Genomic DNA, 18,882 nt, shown 5'->3' with positions numbered 1-18,882 from the left:
CGTCCACGAGATTATCCCTGGTAATACCAACATTCGCGATAGAAAGTAATCGATCGTCGTTTTTACGTTGCAGCATTGACATACAAATATTATCTAATTTAACACCTTCCTGTTTTCTGTTAAAATCATTACCGCGTTTATAAATCCCAATAGCCGCTGTATATATACGCGCATGATTATGCGATGTTTGCGATATGACGCTCCTCTTAATGAATTTTATTTCAATATCACCCTCTTGGTAAACATGTTCCTCTACGTCCGATTTATCCGTCCCAGGCGATAATTCCTCTTGGTTTAACTAAAGAGGTGTTAACATTTCTTTTCGTGGTACCAATGTACACCAGTCGACAACTACAAGTAATTTTATATACACTCAGCGTATCGAAAGGACGTCGTACGTCTTTAGCCGATCTCAAACAATCTTTTATTTTCCTGGTGGGTCTGAAGATAGTTAAAAGTACCCAAGGAGGGTATAATAGCAAGTATTGATTCAGGGATCTACAATAGTTCGCCGATATCATTAGAATGGACACACCTAGAATTTTACGTACAAGTAAGCCACCTAACAGTAATTTGTCGCAGGCACAAAGGAAGTCACTGAAGGATATCAGTGGAGAAAAAACGTTACCGTTCTTACCGCAAGCAAGGATCATGTCACGGTCTTGATGGGGAGTGAGTACTATTATGAAAAGATCAATAATCCCACCAATTACCAAAAGCTTCAGAAGGATGCACTACGAAGATTTTAAAAATCACCAATCGATTCGTGAAAATGTCTTCATTCTCGGCTGCTCTGCAAAGCGGAAAGGTACCGCCTAGGCCTTATAGATTACCCAAGGTGTACAAACAACAGGTTCCTTTGAGGATCTACCACCTGCGAATTAGATAGACAACTGGTGGAAATGACAGACATATTAAAGTTTATACCATTTTACTGACAAATTAAAAGAAATGTACGTGGGGTCCAGGTGGTATCCTTGTTAGTTTTGACGTTGTGCCGTTATTTACCATGATGTCGGAGAACAAAGCTATCTCATATATAGTGGACATTTTTGCAGAATTTATTTTGGAATTATTCAGACACTGGCTCACCACAACAACCTATTTTCAATACAATAACGATTTTTATGAAGAGATCAACGGGGTGGTTATGGGTAGTACTCTTAGTCCGGTTGTGACCAGTTTGTTTATGGAGACCCATGAGCAATGCCAGACTGCCAGTAAAAGACCAGCCATGTGGTACCGCAATGTCAATGATACTTCGTAGTATGGTCACATGGTGCAGAGTTGTTGGATGCCCTGATACATCTCAACACTACCAGTTCTAAAATACAGTTTACGATGAAGAAGGAGAATAATAACCAACTGAATTTTTTGGTTGTGTCTGTCATTAAGCGAGGGGAATGGACATTGGTCCGTAGGGTATTTAGAAAAGCCACGCATACTGACTGTTACCTTCATAAAGAGCCTAACCACCACTGCCACGGACAAAAACGACTTGTGATCAAAACTTTGATAAGCAGGGCGTACAAAATTTGTAAACTGACTTACTTAAAAGATGAGGCTGAACATGTACCGTCGACATTCAATAAGAACAGTTACTTTAACAAGGAGATAGATGGAGCACTTCGCCCTATGGAGAGAATCAGGATCGACGAGGAACAACGGCGGCCCAAGGGAAATGTTTTCCTTCCGTTCATCAGTAAGGTTACAGATCGCATTGGGAAAGTGTCGAGCAAGTATGGTGTGAAACTATCTTCAGACACACCAGGAAGATAAAAGAATGTTTAAGATCGGCAAAAGATATACGACATTCTTGGCTATACCGGGTGTACATAAAATTATTTGTAGCTGTGGGCTGGTTTCCACTGGTACCGCGAAAAGAGGAACTTCTGCCTGGGACATATGGATAAATCGGCCATGGCGCAACATGTTTATCAAGTGGGTGATCATAAAATAAAATTCAGTGAGACGAGCGTCATATCAGAAGCATCGCATTATCACGCGCACATGCGTTGAGAGGCTATTAAGTTTATAAACACGGTAATAATTTTAGCAGAGAACAGGAAGGTGTTAAACATAACATTTGACTGCCTACGTTGTAACATAAGAATGACGATCGATTTCTTTCAGTCGAGAATGTTGGCGTTACCAGAGATAATCTCGTAGCCGACATCACGTGATGGACTGTGGTGCCCTCTACACTGCCCATACATTCTGCGCTCCCAGGAGTTTTGGTTGCATTTCGCCACTTTCCCTCAGAAGATGTCTCCCGCAGTCGGAGAGCAAACGTTAAGAGAAGGTGTCATACATCGACCACGGACTATTAGCTTGGAAGTTACAAGTGATGACTGGTGTAACGTTTGTTAATGTTGAAAATTTTCCCAAGTAAAGTGTTTCAGTTTGAAGGCAATGCAGCTGGAATTTGCTATTATTGCTCTCATGCCATTCCCCCGTCGTTATGTGGAGCAAGAAGATAAACCCAAGCTACGAAGATAAAAAGTGTATTCTCTGGTCCTACGTTATGCGAAATCTACGATTGCAGTAAATGGAACTGTAGGCTAACTGGAAATGCATCAGAAGAGGTTTAGGAAAACTACAGTGAAGAGCCAAAGAAACTGCTACACCTGCCTAAAATCGTGTAGGGCTCCCGCCAGCAAACAGAAGTGCCGCAATACGACGTGACATGGAGTCGATTAATGTCCGACGCAGTGCTGGAGGAAACTGACACCATGAATCCTGCTGGGCTATCCATAAATCCGTAAGAGTTCGAGGAATCTGAACAGCATCAACAATATTCTTCATTCTAGTCCTATTAGGGGGCCTATATCACGAATGAAATCAAGGAGCTTTAAAATGAGCAGAATAGAGGGTTGTAGTTAACTATAACATTTGGGTTGCATTCAAAATGTATTTATATAAGGGGTGGAGGCCTCTTCTGAACACCACGTTGCAAGGCATCCGAGGTATGGTCAATAATGTTCATCTCTGGGGAGTATGATGGCAAGTGGAAGTGTTTAAACTCAGAACAGTATTCCTGGAGACACTCTGTAGTAATTCTGGACGTGTGGGGTGTCACATTGTCATATTGGAATTGCCCAAGTGCGTCGGAATGCACAGTGGACATGAATGGATGCTCACTTACGTGTCACGTGTCACAGTCGTATCTAGACGTGTCAGGCGTCCCATAGCACTCCAGCTGCACGCGCCCCACATCATGACAGAGCCTCCATCAGCTTGAACAGTCCCTTCTGACATGTATTCATGAGGTTGTCTCCATGCCCGTGGACGTTCATCTGCTCAATAAAATTTGAAACGAGACTCGTCCGACCAGGCAACATTTTTCCACTCTTCAACAGTCCAATGTCGGTGTTATATAGAGCCCAGGCCAGGCGTAAAGCTCAGTGTCGTGCAGTCATAAATGGTACACGAGTGGGCCTTCGGCTTCGAAAGCCCATATCGATGATGTTTCGTTGAACGGTTCGCACGCTGACTCCTGTTGATGGCCCAGCATGGAAATCTACATCCAATTTGCGGAAGAGTTGCAGTTCTGTCTCGTTGAACGATTCTCTTCGGCCGTCGTTGTGCCCGTTCTTGCAGGAACTTTTTCCGGCTACAGCGATGTCGGAGATTTAATGTATTACCGGATTCCTGATATTCACGGTAGACTTATGAAATGGTCGTACGGAAAAATCCCCACGTCATCACGACCTCGGAGATGATGAGTCCCTTCGCTCATGCGCCGACTGTAGCTCCATGTTCAAACTCACTCAAATCTTGATAACCTGCTATTGTAGTCGCAGTAACCAATCTAACAACTGCAGCAGAAACTTGTTGTCTTATATAGACGCTGCTGGCCGGAGCGCCGTATTCTGCCCGTTTACATATATCTGTATTTGAATACACATGCCTATACCAGTTTCTTTGGCGCTTCAGTGTATTTCAAATGTGTGTACATATTGATGCCTAAATGAACAACTTGTGAGGAAACAAGTAAACAGTGGAAATGCTCTATACAACGATGGAGTCTGGCGTGAAAACCGATTTGATCGTGTTTACGACGCAACAGCCGATTCCGGCCGCACTGACTTTGAAATACAGCACTTTTCTCGGACTCTTTTCGAAAATCTTAAGTTACACCCCTAACAAGCGTTGTACCGTTGCACTCGTCTTTGCAAGACGTATTCGAATATCAAATAGAATTAAAAAATCTCTTTATCCTTATCTCGGTTGATGAAAGACGTAAGGGTGTTACCCAAAACAACGACATTACGTGGCGCTCCTCCTAATGTCGCTTACCGAAAACCATAATACAGTACCTTGAATCGATGACGAGACGAAACAAGTCCAAGTCTTAAGGTGATTCATCCTGTGTGATTGTAAACAAAAACATGCATGGTGTGAATCCTCTTCGCTAAGAATTCTACGGTATTCATCTATAAGGATAACAAAGGGATTCGAAGACGGTCAGTGGCGGCAGGTAGGTATTAGGACATTCTCGAATATGATTTCACTCGCTGATTAATTGCGACTGATGTCTTTGTGGGCATAATTTCATTCGGAGTTGCTTTACGTAAAGAGCAAATGTGGAACAGTTTTCGTTTTAAAACCTTGCAAGAAAATACACATTAAGTGCTTCCGAAATCCAGTAATAACTGAACTATAATGAAACCCTCTTTGCAACAGCGCATTAACATATTCAGTGGAAACTGAACTCGATAGTTTTGATTATAGCATAAAACTAAAGGTCAACATCATTAATATTATACTACTATTTTAATTGTTACCATGAAATATAAGAACGTTAATGTCGTAGTGTCACCAGACTATTCACAAATATGAAAAAGGACATCTTGCTGGACTCCATCAGTTGCCTTTTATAAATGTTTATTTGCCAGATCGATATTCAGTCATACAACTCGTCGTCTGTGACCTACATTGCGCATGTATTCACCGTCCGCCCAAAAGGTTTCCAGACTGACTTCATTCGTGTCATATAAGCGATGTCAGCGCAGTAACTAAGGCGGCAGCTTGAACTGACAGCTTTAAACAACATATGTGCATTTGATGAGTTATTTGTGAGGAGGTAGTGTTATATAGTGAGTATGTGGCTGTAGTGTGTCAATGTTGTGCCCCAAATCGAAATCGAGCAGAATCTCTAAACTAAGTGTTCAAGGCATTCTCTAGAATCACATGAATAAATTCATGTAATTGATTCACCTCGATGGGCAATGAATGTACCCCCTTCAGCGCCTTATGTCCGACCTTCTGCGGGAATCTCAAAGTAGTGAGTATGGCAGACAGGGACGGGGGCTCCGGATGTGTGGCGCTGGGTGGGAGTGTGGGGCTGCTGAGAGGCGTGCTGAGACAAAGAGCGCAATTCTGACAAACACTTCTGAAATGGCGCAGTAGTAAACACAACTGTCTAATAGGCAAGAAATCCCGGGTTTGAATCCCTGCCCGGCAGAGATTTTTACTATTCGCTCTTAATTCTGTATGAAGTCCCGATGCAGCTGACATCAATAGTCCTTTCTCTTTCCTTTCCTTTCTGCCCCTCCATCTTTAGTTTATTTAATATTCTCAAGAACATTCTGAAGAAAAGAAAAGTGTGGGCAAAGTTCCCCGCACACCTCGACTCCCGAACACAACTGACGCATCGACACCTGCATAGACTTCACTGAAATGCAAAACACGGACAGTTCTTCTCCAAAAGAAATTATTACGCGTGACGAGACATGTCGTTATCAATACGAATGTACCACAAAACAACAACGTGCAGAATTTCACATAAATGTTCAACGCTTTGACGACATTGAAACCATTGTGGGACGCGTGTTGAACATTATCCCAAAGAAGGCGTTTTCTGGCTGATTTACAAAGTTGTGTGGACATTCTATGCGTACACTATTGACGAGAAACTGCTGGAAACATCGCCTATAGTAAAATATACAGGAGTAGCTATCCAGAGCGCCCACACAAAACCAGCAGCAGGAAACGCAGATGTCATACTGAGATTCATGCGAATAATCTTCACGAAATGCAACTAATCATCGAAGGAAGTTGTTTATAAGGTACTTGCTCGACAGATTCTTGAGTATTGTTCATCAGTATGGGATCCTTACCAGGTAGGGCTGACAGAAGAGATAGAGAAGATCCAACGAAAAGCAGCGCGTTTTGTCATGAGATCGTTTAGCCGTCGCGAGAGTGTTACAGAGATGTTAAAAAAAAATGTTCAGATGTGTGTGAACTTATGGGACTTAACTGCTAAGGTCATCAGTCTCCAAGCTTCCACACTACTTAATCTAAATTATCCTAAGGACAAACACACACACCCATGCCCGAGGGAGGACTCGAACCTCCGCCGGGACCAACTGCACAGTCCATGACTGCAGCGCCTTAGACCGTTTTTATTTTTTAATCTCATTTTGTTGGCTTTCGTTCGTTGTATCTGCTCGGGGCGGACGTCGTAAGACACCCGTTTTAGTTCGTTGTTGATCGGTGAACTCAGTTTTTTTATTACAGAGGGCAGCTAATCCTCTGACCGAACACTCTGAGTTACCGTGCCGGCGACCGCTCGGCTAATCCCGCGCGGCTAGAGATGTTCAACAAACTCCATTAGCAGACGTTGCAAAGAGAGGCGTTGTCCATCACGAAGAGGTTTACTACTGAAATTTCGGGAGAGCACTTTCCGGAAAGAGTCGAACAACATATTACTTCCACCCACATGATGACCACGACGAGGAAATTCGAGAAATTGTAACTAATCCAGATTCTTGCCGACGATCATTCTTCCCATGTGCCATTTGCTTTTGGAACAGGGTAAGGGGATCAGTTAGTGGTACGAGAAATATCCTCTGTCACACACCATTAGGTGCCTGCGGAGTATGATGTAGATGTACTACTCTAGTGCGGGGAGACTAGGTATATTAATCCAGTTTCGAAACTTTTTGGACTGACAGGGTATATGAAACGAGGTGTCTCTCACCTGTAACGACTTTGTAATGACAACGTCGATGTCTGTGGTACACTGATCATGGCGTGTGTATGCTATAAAACTAAAACGCTAAACGGAATGAGACTCATCACCTCTTAAAAATACTTGTAAATACGATCACCAGACAATTTCTTCTATCGGTCTGGAAAATAAATATCTTTCAACTACAGCTCGTGGTGTACAACAAGATGCCCTTGATCGATCACGTACTAGATGCGGCAGGCAACATGCAAGATTTTCACTCACCATATCTTTAATCTTGTCGAACAGCGCTATGATCAGCGTGTAGAGACTAAGCATGTTAAGCGCCATTATTCTGCAACAAAGTAAACAACGTTAGTGCGACGTAAATCGGCCACATATGATGAAGAAACAACACGAACAACACTGTGCTTTATTTCCTACTGTGCTTTATTTCCTACTGTGCTCACCTCGCGAGCTGTATGCGCAGCTGCTTGCGCGGGTGGTAGCTCTCGAGTAGTCCCAGCACCTCGAACAGGATGGGGTAGACGTACTGGATGAGCGACATCACCACGGTGATCTCGTTCTGCCGCCACCAGCTGTCGCTGGGCGACGTCTGATTGGAGCGCTTCACCACTTCCACGACGGCGTAAGCGGAGGACGCCAGCAGCACCAGCACAGCCAGGTTCACCAACGCCCGCAGGCAGAGCACCCGCCAACTGCACACAGTGGAGTTCCGGCTGAGTTTTGCGTTGAACATCGGGCGGTTCACAACTCCTGGCGCGGATAGCGACGTAGCTACGCAGCACAGGGTGAGCAACTAACCGACTTCACTTTACAATGATGAGCCAGAACACTATGAACACATACCTAGTAGCCGGCATGTCTACCTTTGGCATGGACAACAGCGGCGACACGTCGTGGCATGATCGAAATGAGACCTTGATAGGTCGCTGGAGGAAGTTGGGACCACATCTGCACACAAATGGTTCAAATGGCTCTAAGCACTATGGGACTTAACATCTGAGGTCATCAGTACCCTAGACGTAGAACTACTTAAACCTAACTAACCTAGAGATATCACACACAACCATGTCCCAGGCAGGATTAGAACCTGCGACCGTAGCAGCAGCGCAGTCCCAGACTGAAGCGCCTAGAACCGCTAGGTCACAGTGGCCGGCTCATCTGCACACACAAGTCACTTAATTCCCTTAAATTCCGGGGAGGGGGCAATGAACTCCAACGCCACATACAATCACATCCTAGACGTGTTCGACTGAGTTCAGATCTGGCTAGTTGGGGGGTTAGCACATCAGTTGGGACTCGCCACTGTGTTCCTCGAACCACTCCATCACACACCTGGCCTTGTGACATGGCGCATTATCTTGCAGAAAAATGCCACTGCCGTCGGGAAACATAATCTTCACGAACGGGTGTACGAGCCTGCAACTAGTGCACGATACTCCTTGGCCGGCATGATGCCCTGCATCAGCTCCGCTGGACCCATGGATGCCCAAGTGAATGTTCCCCAGAGCATAATGGAGCCGCTGCCAGCTTGGTTGCTTCCCGCAGTACAGGTGTCTAGGAGATGTTCCTCTGGAAGAAGACGATTTCGCGCCCTTGCATCGGCATGATGAATGAGGTATCAAGATTCATCAGACAATGCAACGCTCTGCCATTGCTCCAACGCTCATTGCCAACAGTCACGTACCCATTTCAGTCGTACTTGCCGACGTCGTGGTGTTAGCATTGGCAGCATTGGCTGCGGAGACCCTTCGTTAGGAGTGTTCGGTACACTGAGTGTTCAGCCCCGCGATTACTCTGCTCAACGTTAGTCTGATGCTAGTTCCGCCACAGTTCGCCGCCGCCTGTCTTATTTGACTAGTAGTGCCCTGTCTACGACGGCCGACATCTGTAATGAGGGGTGGCCGTCCAAGCCTACGAAGTCTGGACCTTGGTTTTGCCATGTGTTGAAGACAGTCACCACAGTCGTGCAATTTCCCAACAGCTCGTACCGAGTCTCCGGGACATCGCAATCTGTCCTCTGTCGAACTCAGAAAGATCGCGCGCCTTCCCCATTCTACACACGGAGAGCTCACTGACACTACATGCACCATGCGTGTGTCTGTCTGGAGGCCATTTCTCGCCAGGTGACGCTGCTGTCGCCTGCATTGGTTTATATCGACAGTAAGTTGGTGGTCATAATGTTCTGGTGGATAAATGTATGGTACAGGGTATTGCAGGAGGAACACTAAATATTTTAGGTAGTGTGTACGGAATGTCTCCATAGCAGAATGGTTTCCTCAAGCCGGATGATAGCCCTTTACCCAAAATGAAGAGGAAGGGAGTGAATTGTCTGAAGACTCACGCTGTATATTTCATTCTGGCAAATGAAAAAAAAAAGAGTGAATAGGAATTTTGGGTATTCCTCGAAACAGAGCACCATTAACTTCAACGGATGAGAAACTATGAAGAAAATGGTTCAGATGGTTCTAAGCACTATGGGACTTAACATCTGAGGTCATCAGTCCCCTAGAACTTAGAACTACTTAAACCTAACTAACCTAAGGGCATCACACACATCCATGCGCGAGGTAGGATTCGAACCTGCAACCGTAGCTGTCGCGCGGCTCCAGACTGAAGCGCCTACAACCGCTCGGCCACACCGGCCGGCTATGAAGAAAAGTTTGCGAATTTTTTACTCATTGTCTTAAGAAAAGGTTTTAGTTTATAACAATGTTAAAAATAAATACCTTTTATGTTAGAAAATAATTATGTAAGTTGTACTGTATAATAAATAGGACTGTTTTAAAAATATGCTTAGCATCACTGCCTTCGGTGCAGAAGGTCCCATGTTCGATTCACGGTAGCTCCTCGAATTTTTACGAGGTAACGAGGTCTGGAACGGGGTCCACTCAGCTTCGTGAGGTCAAATGAGTATTTATTGAACACAGGAGCAGGGCATCAGCAGGATTCGTCTACTGGCAGTAACGCTAGAGGGATTGGCAACATGCTCATCACACGGCACACGATCACAGATCGCTCATCGTACTGCCTTGTAGGCAGCAACCGTCTACTTGGAGCAGGCCTAAGGCCTCATCCGTGATCAGTGTTTACCTTTACGTAGTACACCTTCTGCAGTTCAACATTCCATACAACGTGTCCAATTTTTATTGGTTTCAGAGATATAGCTGTTAGAGAGTAACCCACACAGATCCTCACAGAAGGAGCTAAGCAAAGGCAAATAATTAAGTTCAAAGGTGATTCGGCTTCAATGCACTGCAAAATTCTCATGACAACACCAAGTGGAGCTCTTCTGAGGTTTGTCTTGGAGTTATTTTACGAGGCCAGCACTATTCATAATCCGGGGAAGCTGGTGGTCAAGAAATGTGATCCTTTCAGCCGATCCAGCTTTCGGGGAACTGATGAATCCCCTGTCAGTCGTGGCGATGTAAATAAGTGAATAACTTTCGTAAATAGCATCGTTGGTCCGGCAAAAACCCACATACCTCTATGGAGACATATACCTGACAACGCATCTTTGTGAATGTGTGGTACGTTGTGATAGACGTTTGACTGGGCTCTTCTTGTTACCTCACTGCTTTACATGGTCCTGATACGTTGACATTCTCGAAGAAAACTAGCTTCCACCATTATAGCGAGAGGTTCCTTTGGCTACAAAGGTGGTATATTCTTCCAGTGTTACAGACCTCCTCCACGTTCTGTTCATCAGGTGACACACACATCATCTAACATTCGCTGGAAGAGAGATCGAAGAAATGATCATGTTTCTTGGCCACCAGGGTCCACGAGCCTCACCCCTATACATTTTTGCCTGTGGAGGTAGTGGAAAGACAAGGTGCTGATAACCTCGCTGTTGACTGCCCGTAAATTGCAAACGCCCATGGTTGAAGGGCGAAGTCTTGGAAAAAAAAAGTAAATAAAAGGAACGAATTGATCGTTGAAACAATAAATAGTGGTACCCTCGGAAAACAACGCCGAGACGCAATCAGATGAGCTACACGTGGTATTGTCAAGAGGAATCGGTAGGGCTTTGAAACTGAAGATGTAATTTATGAACATGAGCTTTGAACTTAATTTAGCTTTGCTTAACGCCATCTTTGGGTACATTTCTGTTCCATTGCAACAATAGAATCTGTATACCATATAAAAATTGAACACATGTTATATGGAATGTTTTATCTCAGTAACTATATACTACCATGTCCTAAAATATTTATTGTTCCTCACTGTAATACACTATGTACCTACAAACACGTGCGCTATCACGTACACTAGCCTTTTATTTTCTTTCTGGGACATATCGTTCCAGAATTAAAGACGAAATATCCCCCATCCCACAGGTATGACCAAGTTTTTAGGGTTGTTTCCCTTGGTTGTAAGGTAATTGGCGGAACGGGGAATCCCCTCTCAAATGTTTCCAGCTGGGAGTTAGGAGTGGGAAGAACCGACCAGTTAAAAACAATAGTGGTATTTTGGTTCTGAATAATATGTATTTTTCGCTGCTTGTTTGCTCCCGGTTATAATAGGGCTTTTGATTTTTTTACTTATAACCGGGTAGAAAAACAGGCATATCAACCTGCCATTGCAGTGGTGTTTAGGTTTTTGATTTTAAATAATGTTTTCTTTTTAAAAAATTAATGTTTTTTTCGTAAAATCTCCATTGTTTTGAAATACTGGGTGATTATAGAAAACGGGAAAGTGATCAGCCCCATTTTAATAATAATGCAGACAGTTGTTTAACTAACAACACCTGTTGTTATATGGCGCGTCCTATTAGATGGTAGAGGTGTACATGCAGTGGGAAAAGCTTGCTCCCACTCTATCTGCACGGTAGTTTCTCAATGTCGTCTTCGATCATCGGTTGTGTTGCAGAATGCTACCATTCCTAGTCTACAATATTTTTACGAAGTGCGGTAGCAACGAACAACAATGCCTCATTGGCTTTAATAGATTAAAAATGAGAGATGGCACAACAAATTTGGATCATATAAGGAGGAAACATGTCAAACATCCCTTGAAAGAGAAAAAAATTGATATATATATATATATATATATATATATATATATATATATATATATAATTTTATTAACGTGCTATGAACTTGGAATGATAACTGAACCCTTACTTCTGCTGTTGCTTCGAGGTGAAAAATTAATACCATCCACAAATGACACTGCAGCGGTGACAATTTCGGACTTTTCACTCTCGCTGTCCCACTGCCCGTCTCCTTCAATTGAATTGAATGAAATACACCAACATAGTACAGCGTAGCAGACCCTTTCGCTCTGATGAGATCGCCGGCCGGTGTGGCCGTGCAGTTCTAGGCGCTTCAGTTTGGAACCGCGTGACCGCTACGGTCGCAGGTTCGAATCCTGCCTCGGGCATGGATGTGTGTGATGTCCTTAGGTTGGTTAGGTTTAAGTAGTTCTAAGTTCTAGGGGACTGATGACCACAGATGTTAAGTCCCATAGTGCTCAGAGCCATTTGAACCATTTCTGATGAGATCGGCAAAGCTTCGATCCGTGGACTTCACACTAAATACCGAAAGCGTTGTCTCGCTATCCGTCAACCGATGCCTGCAACTCGTGGAGACTGGTCAGAGCTTTATCTAGCTAGGGAGCTCAGATTCCGCGTCAGCTGTCCGTGACGAGCTTTGATTAATGGTCCTGGTCCTCCGGCAAGTAACTTCTGTGAAAGGATTTAGATCACAACCCATCCATTTCCGAGAAAAATCAAGCTCATAGACCATGATATTGTCTAGAATCAGATGTAATTTCAAAATTAGAAAGTTTTATTTGTACATGCTACGTCCTATTCCGAGAAATTCAGTAGTTAGTGATTTCGATACGTTACCGTTATACTCGAGGAGGACACCCTTTCTTGTCGGTGGCGGTGGTCAGTGGGATCGGGCTTACATTGAAATCTGAACACATATCCCACCTCACAGTTGCACATTTTGCATAAATGTATACTCTCTAGTAGGAGAATGAAACCTGTTGCATAATTTATGTATGAAACCAATGTCATTGCGAACAAGAAACTGGACTTGTTCATCACACTTACCTACGAATTTTGACCACAAACGCCGTGTTTGATTCACGGTGCACACCGTACGCTATTTTTTCTATGTTTTCTTCTCGCAAAACAAACAATCATTGTTTGGTATATGAGAAGATGAAAGATCTACCAAAAGTGTTGCAGTATGTAGTAAATAATTGAATCTCACAATTTCGGTCACATATCTAAAGACAATTCCCTTGGACGTAAATTTCGACGCGTTTCATTCATTTGATAGCACCATGTGAAATTTTAGGGCAGAGAACTGATTAAGTATCAGGCTATGTGCTCTTTATGGAACCAGCTCAGTAATGCAATTCTCGACCAGTTTTTATAAAAAGATAGGACATTTTTATTAATGACGACTGGTTTCGACCTGACAAGCAGATCATCATCAGATCAAAGTTGGGAAACGGAAGAGTGAGCCGCAACAATATTAAAAAATGATATTGAAACTAACATTAAGATATCATGAACTTATTCGTACATATTGCTACAAAATGCAGTTTGTCAGTAGTGACAAGAATGCAGCCTAAAACTATGTATAAATGCAGAGAGGATGCAATGCAGTAGGTTACCTAGCCAATCAGGTGACTTGTGCACAAGTCAGGACACTCACATCTGTAACCGGCACGGCGATGCCGTATAAAGATTCTTCCATCATAAAATTAAGAAAGTTATTAAAATAAAAACTATGTTAACCTAATACTAATCATTATGTGCGATGTGTTCCAAGACAAAAGTGAAAATACACGAGTAGAAGACAACCTTTAATTCTGCGGCTTTTTTTTTTATTGACGCTGTACTTTATTTCGAAGTGTCATCGCTGAGTAACTGTAGGAGGATAAAAGATGACTTGGACAGAATTTCTATTTGGTGGGATGCCTGCAACTCGTGGAGACTGGTCAGAGCTTTATCTAGCTAGGGAGCTCAGATTCCGCGACAGCTGTCCGTGACGAGCTTTGATTAATGGTCTTGGTCCTCCGGCAAGTAACTTCTGTGAAAGGATTTAGATCACTACCCATCCGTTTCCGAGAAAAATCAAGCTCATACACCATGATATTGTCTAGAATCGGATGTAATTTCAAAATTAGAAAGTTTTATTTGTACATGCTACGTATATGTGAAAGAAATTTAAGTTAATTGCAGATGAGTAGGGAAAACAATCATGTAATATTCGAATATGGTATTCTAGGCGTAACGTTTCAAAACAACATGAAGTCAACAACAACGTAAGGTAGGTTGTAGCAAGAGCGAATGGTCGACTTTGGTTTGCTGGGATAATACTAGAAAACTGTAGCTCATGTACACTGAAGAGCCAAGGAAACTGATACACCTGCCTAATAACGTGTACGGCCCCCACGAGCACGCAGAAGCGCCACAACACGACGTGGCGTGTACTCGACTAATGTCTGAAATAGTGCTGGAGGGAATTGCCACCATGAATCCTGCAGGGCTGTCCATTAATCCGTAAGAATACCAGGGGGTGGAGATCTCTTCTGAACATCACTTTGCAAGGCATCCCCGACATGGTCAATAATGTTCATGTCTGGAGAGTTTGGTGGTCAGCGGAAAGCGGAAGCGTTTAAACTAAGAAGAGCATTCCTGGAGCCACTCTGTAGATGTGTGGGGTGTCGCAGTGTCCTGCTGGAATTGCCGAAGACCGTCGGAATGCACAATGGATATGAATGGATGCAGAGGATCAGACAGGATGATTAGGTGCGTGTCACCTGTCAGAGTCGTATCTAGATATATCAGGGGTCCCATATCACTCCAACTGCACACGACCCACACCATTACAGAGCGTCGACCAGCCTGAACAGTCCCCTGCTGACATGCAGAGTCCATGGATTCATGAGGTTGCCTCCATACCCGTACACGTTCATCCGATCCATACAATCTGAAAGGAGACTCGTCCGCCAGGCATTATGTTTCGTCATCAACAGTGCAAATGTCGGTGTTGACTGGCCCAGGCCAGGTGTAAAGCTCTATGTCGTGTTGTCATCAAGAGTACACGAGCGGGCCTTCAGCTCCGAAAGCCCATATAAATAATGCTTCGTTGAATGTTTCGCATGCTGAAACTTGTTGGTGGTCAAGCACTGAAATCTGCAGTAATTTGCGGAAGGATTGCACTTCTGTCAAGTTGAACGATTCTCTTCAGTCGTTGTTGGTCCCGTTCTTGCAGGATCTTTTTCCGGCCGCAATGAGTTCAGTGACTTCGCACATGCTTGTCATTGTATGGCACCTGACTAAGAAATCCATCAGGGACATTTCACCTCTTTGAGTGTTGGCCAAGTCGACTGTAAGTGACCTGTCTGTGAAGTGGAAACCGAAGGAACAAACACAGCTAAAGCAGTACCAAGTAGACCTTATGAACTGACCCACAGCGACCATCGAGGATTGCGGGGTGTATTAAAAAGCCCCAAGAAATCCTCGGAAGGAATCACTCCTGAGTTCCAGAGTGCTACTAGTAGTCCAGGCGGTACAATGACTGTGCGCATGGAGTTAAATAATGAGGTGTAGTGATCGAGCAGCTCCTCATATGTCACCCATTTCTGTTATCAGTGCTAAGCGACGTTTGAGTTGGTGTAAAAAGTGAGACAACTAGACAGTGGCCGAGTGGAATCGAGTGATTTGGAGTGATGAAGTACACTATACCACGTGACAATCGAATGGAAGGGTTTGGTTTGGTTAATGTCAGGAGAACGATACCTGGTTGCATGTGTGGTGCCAGTAGTGAAGTACGGTGGAGGAGGTGGTACAGTATGAGGGTGTTTTTTGTGGTTGAGTCGTGATGTGCTCATTGAGGAAGGATATGAACGTATTTTGCAGCACTGTGTGCTGCGAACAGTAGAGGAACAGCTCGAAAACGATGACTGATCGGCATGACAATGCACCATGTCATAAGCTAGCATTTGTGAGCCAATGGTCTGGGACAACAGCTCTCCTGAAATTTACTGGCCTAGCCAGAGTCCCGTCCTGAAACCAATGAAACTTCAGCTTCACTGCAGGCCCCAACGCCCAAAATCGCTACTTTCTCTGGTTTCGGCTCTTGGTGAAGAATGGGCTGCCCTTCCTCCATAGATATTGAGACACCGCTCTGAAAGCGTCGCCAAGAGAGTTCGAGCCGTCATACAGGCGAAGGGTCACGCCGCATCTGTCCGCTAACTGGATACTTTTGATAGGATAGTGTAGGCAGTCTTCTTGCCCTCGCTCCATTTGTGAGCAGAAGATGGAATGGCGAGCAGTGGTGCAAGGCAGTTTGTGGCATGCACCGCATGGTAGCTTGCCGGGTGTTACGTGGAACCAGATGTAGATACAGAAGTTGAGTCGGTTACTCATAAAAGCATCTGTTTGCAGACTCAGTATCAAGCTCCAACTGGTGCTAGTACCGAACACTTGCATAGTCGACGTGCACTGATTCACGGTGTACCTCTGTCAAGTGTAGAGACAAGTGATGCGCTGTTGAAGACACTGCACTCGCTATTGGGAGGGGTGAGGTTTAAATCTCCGCCCAGCAACTCGTATTTAGGTTTTCTGTGGTTTTCTTACATCTTCTTAAGGCAAATGACGTAATGGTTTCTGAGCCAGTTTGTTTCTGGCTCGAACTCGAGCGCGATTTCATTTTACGTGTGCTACCATTCGCTTAAAGTTAGCAGCCGCCATTCTGGTGGCGGCGCTGTGGGTGGTAGCGAGGTTTCTTCTAGCGGCGAGCTGAGGCCCACGCGACGTGTCGGTCTGGGAAGCGAGACGGTGAAGTTCTGTCCCAGGGCTCTGACTTGCTGTCGGTATCAGTCAATGTTTACATGTGAAGTTGCACGCAGAATGCATAAGGTATGTAGGCTCAGCCGTGGTAATGCTGATATACGCGTCTGCTAGTTTCTCACTCTGCTATGGGCGGTCAGTGTATCCTCGTGTCCGTCATCACTTGTGAATCACGTTACGCGATGGTGCCTTGATAGAGTTGACTCATTTGTTGGACGTCGAACGTACTTGGTTATGTTGGGAAGAGGTATGACCTGGCACACTCTGCAGTATGGCGGCCGCAGATGATGGGGTCGCTTGCGGAAACTGTTGACCCATAACGCGGGGCCAGTGATCTCCACACTACCTGGATGTTGAACCTCAGCTGTCTGATCGTGCCAGCCATATATGCTCGTAATTGCCAATTTACAACTTGGCTGCTAGCAAATGTCACTAGAACACGAAAAGAAAATGCTTTTCGATTTCGCTGCCAGATCACCCTATTACATCACATGGTGACATAAAGTTCGAAACAAGAAAGCAGTCAACAATTCTTTGTCATGAACAGACCGATGGAAATTTGTTTGCCAAATTACAACACGGCGGACGATGCAAAGCACATCAATCTACAGACACGCTGCATTTCTATACTCAGAGGCCAGACGTCCAGGTTGTATAGCGATCGCTGCAAGGGATGCATCGTTTGCCAGGGTGCTGTTTGCAAAGGTGAGGATCGCGTGTGATCGATGCATGAGCTGCTCCCTTCAAAACGATATGTTTGCCTCGGCCACTTTCTCCGCATGTTATTGTCCTAAGGATTCACCTTGAATGGCATTTCTGCATTTTACTGTAGTTTTAATTATCAGTTTCTAATAAATATTTACTCTTTGCTTAACTTTTAAGTTGTTGAAACTAATCTTACCAAGAACTGTAAGTTGTGGAACTCAAATTTCTTGTTTACCTCATTGTGAACTGTTAGCACCGTCACGAGTACATGAGCTGTCTGCTACACATGATATACCTGCTGTAGTGGAGCAACGGAATTATTTAGTTTCGTTAAATTCATGAATTTGAAGTTTTCCAGTAGCTCAATGTTATTTAAACATTCTTAAAATGTTCATTACCTACAGTTAAGATCATAGTCTTAAATTTTACTTATAGCTTAGTTTCTCAACGTTCATTGTTTTAAAGATTTTTATTTACTAGAGCTTAACTTAAAGGCTTGATTATTCAAGGTCTTGTTGTTCAGGTGTTAAAAGGAATCCATAGCATTTGAGTATCTAGGTATCTGGTTGGCCTTACGATTTATGTTTTGCATCTTTTAGAATGTACCTTCAATCTGTTTTACACTGAAGAGCCAGAGAAACTGCTACAAGTGCCTAATATCGTTAGGGCCCCCACGAGCACGCAGAAGTGCCACAACACGACGTGGCACGGAATCGCTTAATGTCTGAAGTAGTGCTGGAGGGAATTGGTGTCCATAAATCCGTAAGAGTACGGCGGTTTCATGTAATATGTAACATTCATGTAACATGTAACAGGTTCGGATCTTTTCTGAACAGCACGTTGAAAGCCATCCCAGACATCCTCAATAATGTTCATGTCGGGTAAATATGGTGGCCGGTGGAAGTGTTTAAACTCAGAAAGGGGTTCCTGAAGCCACTCTGTAGCAGTTCTGGACGTATGGGATATCGCATTGTCCTGCTGGAATTGCCCAAGTACATCGAAATGCACAATGTATATGAATGGATGCAGGTGATCCGACAGGACGCTTACGTATTGGCACCTGTCAGGGTCGTATCTAGGCGTATTAGGGTTCCCATATCACTCTAACCGCACACGCCTCACACCATTACAGAGCTTCCACTAAGTTTAACAGTCCCCTGCTGACATGCAGGGTCCATGGTTTCATAAGGTTGTCTCCATCCCCGTACACGTCCACCCGCGCGATACAATTTGAAACGAGACTCGTCCAACCAGATAACATGTTTCCAGTCATCAACAGTCCAATGTCGGTGTTGACGGGCCCAGGTGACGTGTAAAGCTATGTGTTGTAATGTTGATGCATTAAGTTGTTCTGAAAGCGGTGCTGATATTCAAG

The 18,882-nt window shown here is 44.2% G+C and overlaps 1 protein-coding gene across 1 annotated transcript in view; it reads right to left on the bottom strand.

The window, feature by feature from the left end:
- Positions 1 to 5,171: 5,171 nt before the first annotated feature.
- The window catches only part of LOC124613450 (transmembrane channel-like protein), a 173,439-nt gene continuing 159,728 nt past the window's right edge, over positions 5,172 to 18,882 (bottom strand). Inside the window, 3 exon segments of the mRNA XM_047142153.1 lie at positions 5,172 to 5,183; positions 7,241 to 7,310; positions 7,426 to 7,674. Of these exon segments, the coding sequence (XP_046998109.1) occupies positions 5,172 to 5,183; positions 7,241 to 7,310; positions 7,426 to 7,674 (331 nt within the window).

Source organism: Schistocerca americana, chromosome 4 (genome assembly GCF_021461395.2).
Source record: "Schistocerca americana isolate TAMUIC-IGC-003095 chromosome 4, iqSchAmer2.1, whole genome shotgun sequence".
NCBI classification, from domain to species: Eukaryota; Metazoa; Arthropoda; class Insecta; order Orthoptera; family Acrididae; genus Schistocerca; species Schistocerca americana.
The sequence above is the reverse complement of the archived record's forward strand: the minus strand, read 5'-3'. Positions and strand labels throughout refer to the sequence as shown.